The 13,657-nt window shown below is 44.6% G+C and overlaps 2 protein-coding genes across 2 annotated transcripts in view; both read right to left on the reverse strand.

Annotated features, from left to right (window-relative positions):
- The window catches only part of LOC124010412 (diacylglycerol O-acyltransferase 2-like), a 40,205-nt gene extending 38,085 nt beyond the window's left edge, over positions 1-2,120 (reverse strand). The window contains exon 1 of the mRNA XM_046322834.1: positions 2,035-2,120. The gene's annotated coding sequence lies outside the window, so the exon portion shown is untranslated. The remainder of the gene's footprint in view (positions 1-2,034) is intronic.
- Positions 2,121-3,605: 1,485 nt separating this feature from the next.
- The window catches only part of LOC124010433 (2-acylglycerol O-acyltransferase 2-A-like), a 33,158-nt gene continuing 23,106 nt past the window's right edge, over positions 3,606-13,657 (reverse strand). The window contains exons 3-6 of the mRNA XM_046322853.1: positions 12,209-12,413; positions 11,786-11,960; positions 4,388-4,587; positions 3,606-3,823 (exon numbers count right to left, since the gene is read on the reverse strand). Of these exons, the coding sequence (XP_046178809.1) occupies positions 3,669-3,823; positions 4,388-4,587; positions 11,786-11,960; positions 12,209-12,413 (735 nt within the window). The 3' untranslated portion in view covers positions 3,606-3,668. The remainder of the gene's footprint in view (positions 3,824-4,387; positions 4,588-11,785; positions 11,961-12,208; positions 12,414-13,657) is intronic.

Genomic DNA, 13,657 nt, shown 5'->3' on the forward strand with positions numbered 1-13,657 from the left:
ACATATGGAATCCTATAGTAACCAACAAAGTGTTAAACAAATCAAAATCTGTTTTATGTTTGAAATTTTTCAAAGTAGACACCTTTTGCCTTAATGACAGCTTTGCACACTCTTGGCATTCTCTCAACCAGCTTCATGAGGTAGTCACCTGTAATGCATTTCAATTAACAGGTGTGCCTTGTTAAAAGTTAATTTGTGGAATTTTTTTCATTCTTAAGCCATTCAGTTGTGTTGTGACAAGGTAGGGGTGGTATTTAAAAAAATTCTAAAACTTGAATGAGTATGTGTGTCCAAACCTTTGAACGGTACTGTACCATGAACTATATACAGTACACCTATTTTAATATTATTTACTCTCTTTTTTTTCAGGTGGTATGGGTAGGATTTTGGTCCTTGTATTTCTGGTCCCTGGAAGGTGTGGCCTAAAGATCTAAAACTAGATACAACGACTATACAATTTATAATGGACCTATATATTTTCAAATAACTGCCCTTTTTCTGGCCTGCAAATTGATTTTGACAAACAAATGATTTTTCTTGGTTCTCTAGATTGACTTGATAAGTGTCCTTAATGGGATCAAAGTATCTACCACACGGTGTACACAGTCTCTCTCTCACACACACACAATTTGAGACTTGAGGAGACAAGAACAATTGTGCAGGCAATATAACGATTGATGAAGGCATTGGTGTTTGTTCAGAATATTTTGTCATATGATTTCATGTTGACCTAACCCTGTATAACCCCATTGGACATGTCAAATAATGCAGTCGGGGGCTAGCGACCTGGTTGTAACCCAATGTCTATCCCACAAAACAAAGTCATTGTGAATTGTGTATTAGATTACGGATTGAATTATTTGGAGTGCTCTACAGACCACTCTATACTCCTGTTGGTGAAGACTCAAAATAAACCCTTGAAGTGTTATCACTGGGCAGGAAACTTTTCCAAACACTGCCATCTTGCCAGTCTGCAAATCCCACAACTGCCAGGGGAGCCTAACCAGCTATCCATGCATGCCATTGTCACACACCTCTCACATTCCCACACCATGTCCTATATTGTGAACTTGAAGTTCAGTGATTAAAGATCAGTATTAGCATTACATAATCTCTCATCAAAATAAATAGGATTTTGTTTGATATTTCTCTCACACATACTATTCTACCGTCTTCCTTTCTCACTCACTCACTCACTCACTCACTCTCTATCTTGTTCACTCACTCACTCCTTCCTCACTCACTCACACACGTCATACTCATGCCACTCACTCACAACTCAGTCACTCACTGTCTCTATCTTGTTTTCCTCTCTGGAGCTCTTTCCTTCCTTCCTTCACTTGTGAAGTGGAAACGTCTACAACGTCATAGGATGCCACTTTTCCAACTTAAGTCAGTTCGTCATTTCTTCCTTGCTGGAGCTGCCCCAGTCAACTGTAAGTGTTGTTATTGTGAAGTGGAAATGTCTAGAGCTACAACAACAGCTCAGCCGCAAAGTGGTTGGCCACACAAGCTCACAGAACGGGACCACCGAGTGCTGAAGCAAGTAGCATGTAAAAATTGTCTGTCCTCGGTTGCAACACCCACTACCGAGTTCCAAACTGCCTCTGGAAGCAATGTCAGAACAATAGCTGTTCGTCAGGAGCTTCATGAAATGGGTTTCCATGGCCGAGCAGCCACACACAAGCCTAAGATCACCATGTGTAATATCAAGTGTCGGCTGGAGAGGAGAACGCTACCTACCCGAATGGATAGTTCCAACTGTAATGCCTACCCAGAAGAGTGGAGGCTGTTATTGCAGCAAAGGTGGGACTAACTCCATATTAATGCCCATGATTTTGGAATGAGACGTTTGACAAGCAGGTGTCCACATACCTTTGGTCATGAAGTGTTGAGAGGGAGACTGGCTGTGGCAGCCAAAACAGCCAAATACATCTAAACGTGAATCGATTCTTAATTGCGATATGGTTCTTTCGTAATACATCAAAATAATTTCACAAATGCAAAATATATACTTAGAACTAATACAATTACCTCACGCTGATATGAAAGATAAGGTCCTTATGTTTCCAACACCATACTGAAAGCAATGCGTGTTACCGTTCAGATTGAAAGTCGGACTCTAAATAAAACCTCCCCCATCGGAAGGAAGATACCTTTGTGAATAGTTTCTAAAGTTAGCTAGCATCTATGAATAGGTTATCTCTCCCTGAGCTTTTCGTTTATATGGCCTGAGGGTCATCGGTCTTTGTTGAAAGTGCCTGGACACTATCCACTCCACACTAATATGTGATCAGGTGTCAGTCTGCTGCCCGTTTGGAAATATGTCACCCTGGCCATCGCAGTCATGAAAAAAGTGTTGCGAAAGTGCACAGATAGTTTTATCTCTGAAGGACCAGGTCCAACTTCAAACTGTCACTGACCCTTGATTAATTCATCAGAACTGGATGGGCGGCCATGTGCAAAGTTTGATACAGTGAATGAGAACTGAAATCACCTTTATTAAAATAAATGAACTGGTATTATAATAAAAACAATGCAATTGAGAAAAATAGTATCAGTTATTTTAACAGATTTTATATTACAATATTGTGAAAAATGTATACATGACAGAGACATTAAGACAGAGACATTTAAAATTAATACATTTGGAATTTAAATATATACTGTAAATGGAAAGTTATTAACCAGATATAGTATTATTATGTAAAAACAGTGAGTAAAATGAGAATTATTCCCGCTTTTTCCTAGTGTGTTTTTAATATAGGAGACCTAGAGGCCTTATATACTGTAAGTGAGGATACAGTGCATCACCCCATTACATGAAATCTCCATTCAACCTCTGACTTTTATTTGATAGGATATACAGACTCGAATCACCCAGACAGATGTCACTTCATCTGTGGATTAAGGCAAAAATGTGGCTCTAGGAGAGGGTTCTCCAACTGGCGGCCCGAGGGCCGAATTTGGCTCATAGGTGGTTTTATTTGCACCCCAAGTTTTCTGAGCAAAGAAAATACAATGTTTTTATTTTTTCATTGTTGGACATAATAGATTGTAAAAACACCAGGAGCTTCAAGTGATTTTCATTTGAGAAATCTGTTCCCCAGTATTCTCACACATAATAGAGAGACATTTGGTCATATACAAATGTAAGCAAGTTTTCATCAAACATTATATCTGTTTGGGCTTCTTGCGGTCAATTTGCAGTCTCCAAATTATTTGCAATTATGTTCTGGTCCCCCGACCCTCCACTCAAGAAAAAATAGGCCCGTGGCTGAATCTAGTTGACATACATAATACAGTGCTTTTTGTGAGGGGAAAGATTTTGTCCATATTGTGGCTAAGAATGTCCATATCAATTCCTCGTGTTACTTGTCTCCTGTAGTTTGGTCTGGATCCTTCAGGTGGTTATAGCTGTAAAGGTTTTTCTGGTTGAGGAAAGTGAAAGGACTTGGTGGTGCAACTCCAATTACGGTTTTGATGCTCCCCCCCCCCCCCCCCCTCTCTCTCTCTCTCTCTCTCTCTCTCTCTCTCTCTCTCTCTCTCTCTCTCTCTCTCTCTCTCTCTCTCTCTCTCTCTCTCTCTCTCTCTCTCTCTCTCTCTCTCTCTCACTCACTCTCTCACTCACTCTCTCACTCTCTCTCTCTCCTGGTTGTGAGTCCTGCTCAGACAAAGCTGAGGTGTTGGTCCTCTGGCACTCCATACTTGCCCTTATGCTCCTCAAACAGCTGGCTGAGTTCTTCTGTGTAGAGCTGATGGAGGGCATCAAGCTCCTCCACTGTGGGCTTCTCATTCTTCTCCACTCTGATTGGCCGTCCCACTGTGGAAAGGTCCAAGGGTATGCATGATGACATTACATTCAAATATAGGTTACTGTAGTAGTCACTGGTGTACCACACAGCCCCACAGTGCGGGGGGGGGGGGCATGAGCTCTGGAGCGCCCAAACCAAAAACAGGCCTTGTGAAACTGCAGTATGCCACTGGTAGTAGTGCATAATGGGCAAAAACATATTTGCTTTTGAATATGATTTTACTCATGAGTGGGGATTGAAAAGTAAATATGCCATTGTTGGGCCTTGCCAATAGATGTACACAGACAGATGACTAACTGTGTGCCAGCTATTGTTGCTGAGTTGCGGCAAACTGACAATGTTACTATCTAGTAACATTCTAGTAAGTCAAATATTTCCAAGGGCAAAGCTGCCCCTCTCTGTCCCTCTCATATCAATATTACTCATGTTTAATGACAGAGAACCATCTCTGCCAGTTAGTTTACTGATATGAAACTTCTGCCAAAAACAACAATTGCCTTGCAACATAGGAGAAAGATAGAGAAATAGGATAAAAAGATTTGGCAGATATAGTGACATAGAATGTTACTCACCCACAGTGTTGATGGGCTTCCTGTAGGGCATGATACCATAGCTGTACTGGAAAACGCCCCGTGCGTGGAAGAGGGGCAGAGAGATACCCATGAAGCTCTGCAGCTTGTCCTGAATCAAGCGGATCCAGGTGCCTCGAGAGTTTTCCACCTGGTCGAACAACTCATTCTCCCCGAAGGAGAAGACCGGCACCAGATGGGCACTAGGGAGGGAATGGGTAGAGGAGAGTAGTGGGGTGACGGAGGGGGAGAGGAGAGTAGTGGGGTGACGGAGGGGTAGAGGAGAGTAGTGGGGTGACGGAGGGTAGAGTAGTGGGGTGACGGAGGGGTAGAGGAGGGGAGTAGTGGGGTGACGGAGGGGGAGGGAGAGTAGTGGGGTGACGGAGGGGTAGTAGTGGGGTGACGGAGGGGGAGAGGAGAGTAGTGGGGTGACGGAGGGGGAGAGGAGAGTAGTGGGGTGACGGAGGGGTAGAGGAGAGTAGTGGGGTGACGGAGGGGTAGAGGAGAGTAGTGGGGTGACGGAGGGGGAGAGGAGAGTAGTGGGGTGACGGAGGGGAGGGAGAGTAGAGGAGGGGGAGAGGAGAGTAGTGGGGTGATGGAGGGGTAGAGGAGAGTAGTGGGGTGATGGAGGGGTAGAGGAGAGTAGTGGGGTGACGGAGGGGAGGGAGAGTAGTGGGGTGACGGAGGGGAGAGGAGAGTAGTGGGGTGACGGAGGGGAGGAGAGGGGGTGAGGAGGGGAGAGGAGAGTAGTGGGGTGACGGAGGGGGAGAGGAGAGTAGTGGGGTGACGGGGGGAGAGTAGTGGGGTGACGGAGGGGAGAGGAGAGTAGGAGGGGTAGAGGAGAGTAGTGGGGTGACGGAGGGGTAGAGGAGAGTAGTGGGGTGACGGAGGGGGAGAGGAGAGGTGAGGTGAGGTTGAGACAGAAGTTTTGCCTTCAGTTTTGTTACGATCATCTCTATGAGTTTGTAAGGTACAGTATATTTGTAGAGAACAGGCCCAGTTTCCATTTTACTCATGGGTGTGTTGAAGTTTGTCCTAAATGATTCCACTATTGATGTAATGACATGTAAACGCTTGATTTGAGCAAGATTTGTGTATCCCACAAAATAAGACTCAAGCTGCTGTAGATGAACTCGCTGTATTACCAGCAAAATCAGGGGATAACTGAATTGGGTAATGTCATTCCAAAAAAACTGAATGTTAACTTTCAATGCTATGCGGATGACACACAGCTGTACATTTCAATGAAACATGGTGAAGCCCCAAAATTGCCCTCGCTGGAAGCCTGTGTTTCAGACATAAGGAAGTGGATGGCTGCAAACTTTCTACTATTAAACGTGGACAAAACAGAGATGCTTGTTCTAGGTCCCAAGAAACAAAGAGATCTTCTGTTGAATCTGACAATTAATCTTGATGGTTGTACAGTCGTCTCAAATAAAACTGTGAAGGACCTCGGCATTACTCTGGACCCTGATCTCTCTTTTGACGAACATATCAAGACTGTTTCAAGGACAGCTTTTTTCCATTTACGTAACATTCCAAAAATTATGCACAAAACTTAATCCATGCTTTTGTTACTTCTAGGTGAGACTACTGCAATGCTCTACATTCCGGCTACACGGATAAAACACTAAATGAACTTCAGTTAGTGCTAAATACGCCTGCTAGAATTCTGACTAGACCAAAAAATTGGATCATATTACTCCAGTAATAGCCTCCCTACACTTGCAAGGGCTGATTTCAATGTTTTACTGCTAACATACAAAGCATTACATGGGCTTGCTCCTACCTATCTTTCCAATTTGGTTCTGCCATACATACCTACACGTACACTACGGTCACAAGACGCAGGCCTCATAATTGTCTCTACAATTTCGAGGCAAACAGCTGGAGGCAGGGCATTCTCCTATAGAGCTCCATTTTTATGGAATTTTATGGTGTGCCTACCCATGTGGGAGACGCAGACTCTGTCTCAACCTTTAAGTCTTTATTGAAGACTCATCTCTTCAGTAGGTCCTATGATTGACTGTAGTCTGGCCCAGGAGTGTGAAGGTGAACGGAAAGGCACTGGAGCAACGAACTGCCCTTGCTGTCTCTGCCTGGCCGGTTCCCCTCTCTCCACTGGGATTCTCTGCCTCTAGCACTATTACAGGGGCTGAGTCACTGGGTTACTGGGGCTCTTCCATGCTGTCCATAGGAGGGGTGCGTCACTTGACTGGGTTGAGTCACTGACGTGGTCTTCCTGTCTGGGTTGGTGCCCCCCCTTGGGTTGTGCCGTGGCGGAGATCTTTGTGGGCTATACTCGGCCCTGTCTCAGGATGGTATTTTGGTGGTTGAAGATAACTCTCTAGTGGTGTGGGGGCTGTGCTTTGGCAAAGTGGGTGGGGTTATATCCTTCCTGTTTGGCCCTGTCCGGGGGTGTCCTCGGATGGGGCCACAGTGTCTCCTGACCCCTCCTGTCTCAGCCTCCAGTATTTATGATGCAGTAGTTTATGTGTCAGGGGGCTAGGGTCAGTCTGTTATATCTGGAGTATTTCTCCTGTCTTATCCGGCATCCTGTGTGAATTTAAGTATGCTCTTTTTAATTCTCTCTTTCTTTCTTTCTCTCTCTCGGAGGACCTGAGCCCTAGGACCATGCCTCAGGACTACCTGGCATGATGACTCCTTGTTGTCCCCAGTCCACCTGGCCGTGCTGCTGCTCCAGTTTCAACTGTTATGCCTGCGGCTATGGAACCCTGACCTGTTCACTGTGATTACTATTATTTGACCATGCTGGTCATTTATGAACATTTGAACATCTTGGCCATGTTAAGCAAAGAACAGAAGCATGGATAAACAATAACATTTTAGAAGCAATTAAGCTTAGAAATGAACACTTTCTGGAGTTCAGGAAATCCAGGGCAGATTATGTTTTCATTGACTGTAAGAAATTAAGAAATTAGGTGAACAGGATGATAGAGAAGGCCAAGAAAGATGATTTAAATGTTTGAGAACAGGAATAATCCAGGTAAATTATGGAATTGTCTGAAGCTGTTTTACAGTAACAGACAGACTGAAGAACAAAACTCAAAAACTTAGCTTGGACATTGGAGGAAAGGTTCCATCAGACAAGACCATGGTTGCAGACAGTCTGAATAACTACATTACAACTATAGCTAATACATTAGCGAGAAAATTACAGCAGTTTTACTAGCAGCAAGGGATTGAAGTCGATGCTTTTTCATTTGAAAAAGTGTCTGAGTCACAACTGTAACTCACATTGTAAATCTGTATATTGAACTAGGCATTTTTCCCAGTGAACTAAAACATGCAAGGGACATTCCTCTATATAATGAAAAGAATCATGTCGGCCTGTCTCAATCCTGTGTATTTTATCGAAGGTCATGGAAAAGATTATGTTTAAGCAGATTGAGTTATATTTCCTTACATTACCTACTATATGAGCTCCAGTCTGGCTTTAGGAAATCCCATTCCACTGACACTTGCCTACTAATTCTAACTGACCCCATCAGGAAGGAAGTAGATGGTGGGCCATTTTGTGCTATGGTTTATGTTAGATCTCCAAAAAGCATTTGATATAGTGGATCATGAGATTATGTTAATCAAACGAAGAGCCATGAGCTTTAACAACTTAGCCATGAATCTGTTATCTCTTATCTGATAGGAAAAAAACAGATGATGTATGTGGATGGGACCCGGTCTAAAACCAAAATCTTGAACTTTTGGTACCCTAAGGGAATGTGCTGTGTTCACTTTTATTTCTGTTGTATATAAATGACCTGAAATCTGCCTGTACATGTGACCTTTTCCTCTATGCAGATAATTCTGCACTGTTGGTTTCCCACAAAGACAAAAATGTGGTTGAGAAAGCCCTCAGTGCTGAACTTCTGAACGTCAGTAAATGACTATACGACAGGAACCTACATGTGTCAAACAGACCACTATTGTCCCTGTGCCCAAGAAAGCGAAGGTAACCTGCCTAAATAATTACCGCCCCGTAGCACTCACATCGGTAGCAATGAAGTGCTTTGAAATGGTCATGCCTCGCGTCAACACCATTATGCCGGAAACCCTAGGCCCACTGTAAGGATCGATGCAGGAGATGAGAAGCAGGTACAGGGAGTGAAGGTTTAATAGCTGACAGACATGAAATGGAACAGCATCTGGACAGGAACACATACTGTAACCACAATTAATACTTACACAGGGAACACCGCCGAGGAACAGACAGATGTACAGGAGTAATCAACAATGTGAAGGAGTCCAGATGTGTCCAATGAGCCAGCTGCGTGTTTTGATGGTGACAGGTGCGTGTAAAGAAGCGTAATCCTCGAGGGTGTCACCCCCGCTCCCACTCCGCCTCCCTGGCGCTCGAGGGCTCCAGGCTACCTGTCATTATACGCCCCTTTTACCATCATTGCACACATCTGCGCTCATTGGACTCACCTGGACTCCATCACTTTGTTGTGGGCCCTGCATATACGTCTGCTCCTCTGTGTTGTTCCCTGTAGTAGCATTTTTTGTTGTGTCGTGTTTATTTCCAGACGCTGTTCTTAATCTGTTGCATGTCCGTCTATATTAAATGGTCCACTCCCTGTATCTGCTTCTCATCTCTTGCGTTGGGCATTACACAGGAAGGGGGAGCGGGAGCCGGCGTGAAACCAACTCCAATTCACATACCACACCAACTGATCCACAGATGACGCAATCTCAATCGCACTCCACACTGCCCTTTCCCACCTGGACAAAAGGAACATCTATGTGAGAATGCTCTTCATTGACTACAGCAAAGCGTTCAACATCATAGTGCCCACAAAGCTCATCACTAAACTAAGGACCCTGGGACTAAACACCTCCCTCTGCAACTGGATCCTGGATTTCCTGACAGGCTGCCCCCAGGTGGTAAGGGTAGACAACAACACATCTGCCACTCTGATCCTCAACACTGGGGCCCCTCAGTGGTGTGTGCTTAGTCCCCTCCTGTACTCCCTGTTCACCCACTACTGCGTGGCCAAGCACAACTCCAACACCATAATTAAGTTTGCTGATGACACAACGACAATGATGAGACAGACTATAGGGAGGAGGTCAGAGACCTGGCAGCGTGGTGCCAGGCCAACAATGTGAGCAAGACCAAGTAGCTGATCGTTGACTATTGGAAAAGGAGGGCCAAACAGGCCCCCATTAACAACGACTGGGCTGAATGGAGCGGGTCGAGAGTATAAGGGCATGAGGCGAGACCCAAATGTAGACACAGGCAGATGATTGAGCTCCGATATTTATTATAACAAAAGTCATTGGCAAAGGGCAGGTTAGGTACAGGGGAGAGTTCATAAACCAGGTCAGAGTCCAAACAGTACCAGGCGATAGGCAGCCTCAAGGTCAGGACAGGCAGGGTTCAGTAACCAGGTCCCGAGTCCAGACGATACAAGACGATAGGGAGGCTTGAGGTCAAGGCAGGAAGAAAGGTCAGGCAGGAGGGTTTGGTGTCAGGACAGGCAAGCGTCAAAACCAGGAGGGCTAGGAAAAACAGAGACAGGGAAAAATAGGAGCAAGGAGAAAAACGCTGGTTGATTTGGCAAAACAAGACGAACTGGCACAGAGAGGCAGGAAACACAGGGATAAATGCACTGGGGATAATAAGTGACACCTGAAGGGGGTGGAGACAAGCACAAGGACAGGTGAAACAGATCAGGGCGTGACAGAGAGTTTCAAGTTCCTTGGTGTCCACATCACCAACGAACTATAATGGTTCAAACACACCAAGACAGTTGTGAAGCGGGCATGACAACACCTTTTCCTCTTCAGGAGACTGAAAAGATTGGGATGGGTCTCCAGATGCTCAAAAAGTTATACAGCTGCATCACTGAGAGCATCCTGATTGGTTCCATCACCGCCTGGTATAGCAACTGCTTGGCATCTGACCATAAGGCACTACAGAGGGTAGTGTGTAAGGCCCAGTACATCACTGGGGCCCAGCTTCCTGACGTCCAGGACCTATATACTATATATGCCTATAAAGGTGGTGTCAGAGGAAGGCCAAAAAATTGTCATAGACTCTTTTCTCTTCTCTCTGCTACCCCTAAGCCATAAGACTGCTGAACAATTAACCAAATGGCCACCCAGACTATTTACATTGAACACCCCCCCCACTCCACCCGCTGCTACTCGCTGTTTATTATCTATCTTTGCATAGTCATTTTACAAATGACCTCGATTGACCTGTACCCCCACACATTGACTCGGTACTCCCTGTATATAGCCTCGTTATTGTCATGTAATTTTGTTGTGTTACTTTTTGATGATTATTTATTATTTTGTAAATATTTTCTTTACTCTATATCTTGAAATGCATTGTTGTTTAAGGGCTTGTAAGTAAGCATCTCACGGTAACGTCTACCTGTTGTATTTGGTGGATGTGACAAATAAAGATTGATTTTATTCGATTTATTTGATATGTCACTACACCTTGGAAAAACAGAGTCCCTCTTGTACTGGTCCACTGTGAAACTGAGGAAATCCCCTGTCTTTAAGGTGGTAGTAGGTGACATAGTGGTCACAGCAAAAGACTCAGTTAATTATCTTGGATGTGTGCTAGATAACCATCTGACAGGGGAGAGCATGGCACAAAAAGTTATCCAAAGTGAACCATAAAATTAGGTTCAAGGCAAGAACCTCCAAATATCTGGATAAGAATGCAATGGTGGCATTGGCCCCTTCAACTATGCATGCTCTTCCTGGTACAGTAGTGCCCGGATGCCTGCAGACATCTCAGAGCAAATTAGTCAGGATTATTCTTAACCTTCCAGCATGTACTCATCTTGACCATTCCCACCTTGAAAGCCTCAGATGGCTCAATGTGGAGGAGAGTTTCTCATATGAAGTTGTGTCATGTACATACGATAGTCCACAGTCTGGTCCCCAGGTACCTATGTAACTACTTTAACTTGTTCTGGGATAACCACAACTATTCCACTAGAAGGATGTAATAGTGGTATGGTGAAATAAATGTTTTGGTACTCAGCTGCCCCCCCCCCCCCCTTACAAAAGGACCACAATGGAAATGGTGATATTTTATGTTGAGGCGTCACCGGCTGGAGCGCCCTCATATATGTATTTTAAAAATGGTCTAATAAATTCAATCAATCAAGGTGTCACTTCACTTGTCCCTCTGTATGTCATACGGTGCTTGCATGCTCCCAATTGAAATTCCCAAAGGGCTTACACATGGCACTATTTCAGTAAGCCATCCACAAGTACACACTGTGAACAGTAATATCAAACTATGATGAAGTGATTGACATAGTTGAAGTCACTTGTGTAAACATGAGAGTAGTTAGAAGATTTCATCGGAGACACAGGCAGTAAAATGTCCTCCGCCACCTCTGGCCCTGGTCTTACCCATGTTCCATTGCCAGTTTGATGAAGCCCTTCTTATTGGCTAAGAGAATGGTGAAGGTGCCAGGGCGTGCGTCAAGGGCCTCGGGGGCTCCTCCTACTGCTATAACAACGGCATTCCCACCTCCCTGTCGACGTAACAGATAGCTGGCACTCTCCTTGTCCGAGGGAATCAGACCTGGGACACACAGTAGACACTGAGATCAGGTGTAGTTAACAGTGGGGGGGGGGGAGTTTGGTGCACTATTCTTCACTGTCGAACAATGATCAAACATGTTAATTAGTATCATGATGGTTGTCCCTAATCAATCTATCAGTAAATCAAATGTATTTATATCGCTATCTTGTCTTTACAGCAACATCTGTCACAAAGTGTTTCACAGTAACCCTGCCTTGACCTTGACCTCTAACCCCAACCCCACTAACCTGCCATCATGATGTAGTCTCTGAAGAAGGGGGCTCTGAACCAGAGAGGTAGCATCAGCAGAAAGCTGTCCAGGCCAGGGAACAGTTTCCTGAAGCCTGTAGCATATGTGCAGAAGTTAGTGAAGGCTCCAGCCACCAGGATCCCATGGGGATGGAAACCAAGGATGTAGTTCTGCCTGGGGTCCAAGTCCACTGTCTTCACCAGCTGCAATACAACACAGAGCAGAGTCACTTCTAAGGACTTCAATAGTCAAAATAGTTATGCACAACTGCACAACACAGTACACAGGATGCATCAAATGTGTTTCTAAATCTCAATCTTTATCAGAGACTTTCAAAACATTTGAAAGTTTAATTGAAAACCATACTCTCGTGGAAGTCTATGAATTGACTTCCAGGTATTTGGCCTATATCTTCATCACGTCGCCTGAGTGAGTTCTCGCTGTTGTTTGTCTGCCTCCACAGCGGCTGTCAGAAGAGACTACCCTGCCTCTAACCAGTATTGACCAGTGTCGTATGTCTCTGTGCATAGACAGAGATAAACAGGATGGAGGATCATGCCAGAGGTCACAGGATGGGGTCAAAAGTTCTTGTTAGCTACCCTGCTGAAAAAAAAGCATAGACCAGCATAAATTTCAAGCTAGTCCATGCTGGTCAATCGCTGGTCAGTGCTGGTCTGATGCTGGTCAAGCTTGTCTGACCAGCATGGTCTAGCTGGTCTAGCTGCCCAATGAACAAGGTGGACTCAGGTCTATTCTGTTTGAGACCCGGGGGACTCTGCATTGACTTGGACTTGAGAATATCAGATGCTTTTAGAGCATCTCTGATGGTATAAATACATTTGATTTTACTTCAGTCTATGGCAATGTTTTTTAGTCTCAGTCCACCCAATTTAAAAGTGCACATTGTGATGACCCTCCCTCTCTGTGTGCTGAATTCTTTCCCTCTGCTCTTGTTTTCCTTAATACGATGTCGGTGGGAGGTGCTGGAAGGGTCGTCAGCGAAATGGGACACACCTGGTCTCGGGTGTGTCCCAGGGATAAATACATCTTTCCCCCATTTTTGAGGAGACACTCTCCATGTAGACACTGTTTTTTTGTGGCATTTTGGAGGTTCTTTGTGTTCATTTGTTTTGGCACCTCAACACCCCTCATCATCACCATCTATGCACGTATCCACTCCCTTACACTGACTACACATACCATTGTTACTTGTGTAGGTTACTTTATTTAATAAATATATTTTAGCTATTTCTTTATCTCCGCGTTGTCTTCCTCTTTGTTACGACCCGGTTCGTAACAACATTCACGTCTAGAACATTTGTTCTAACAGCATGTAAGATAAACATACACAATTAATTACAAAGTCTGTATTAATAGGCTACCCCTACACTCTAAATGCTGGGTTTGTATCCTGACCCTACTACTGGGTTGCAGGTATTGGGTCATG

This window comes from Oncorhynchus gorbuscha, linkage group LG02 (genome assembly GCF_021184085.1).
Source record: "Oncorhynchus gorbuscha isolate QuinsamMale2020 ecotype Even-year linkage group LG02, OgorEven_v1.0, whole genome shotgun sequence".
NCBI classification, from domain to species: Eukaryota; Metazoa; Chordata; class Actinopteri; order Salmoniformes; family Salmonidae; genus Oncorhynchus; species Oncorhynchus gorbuscha.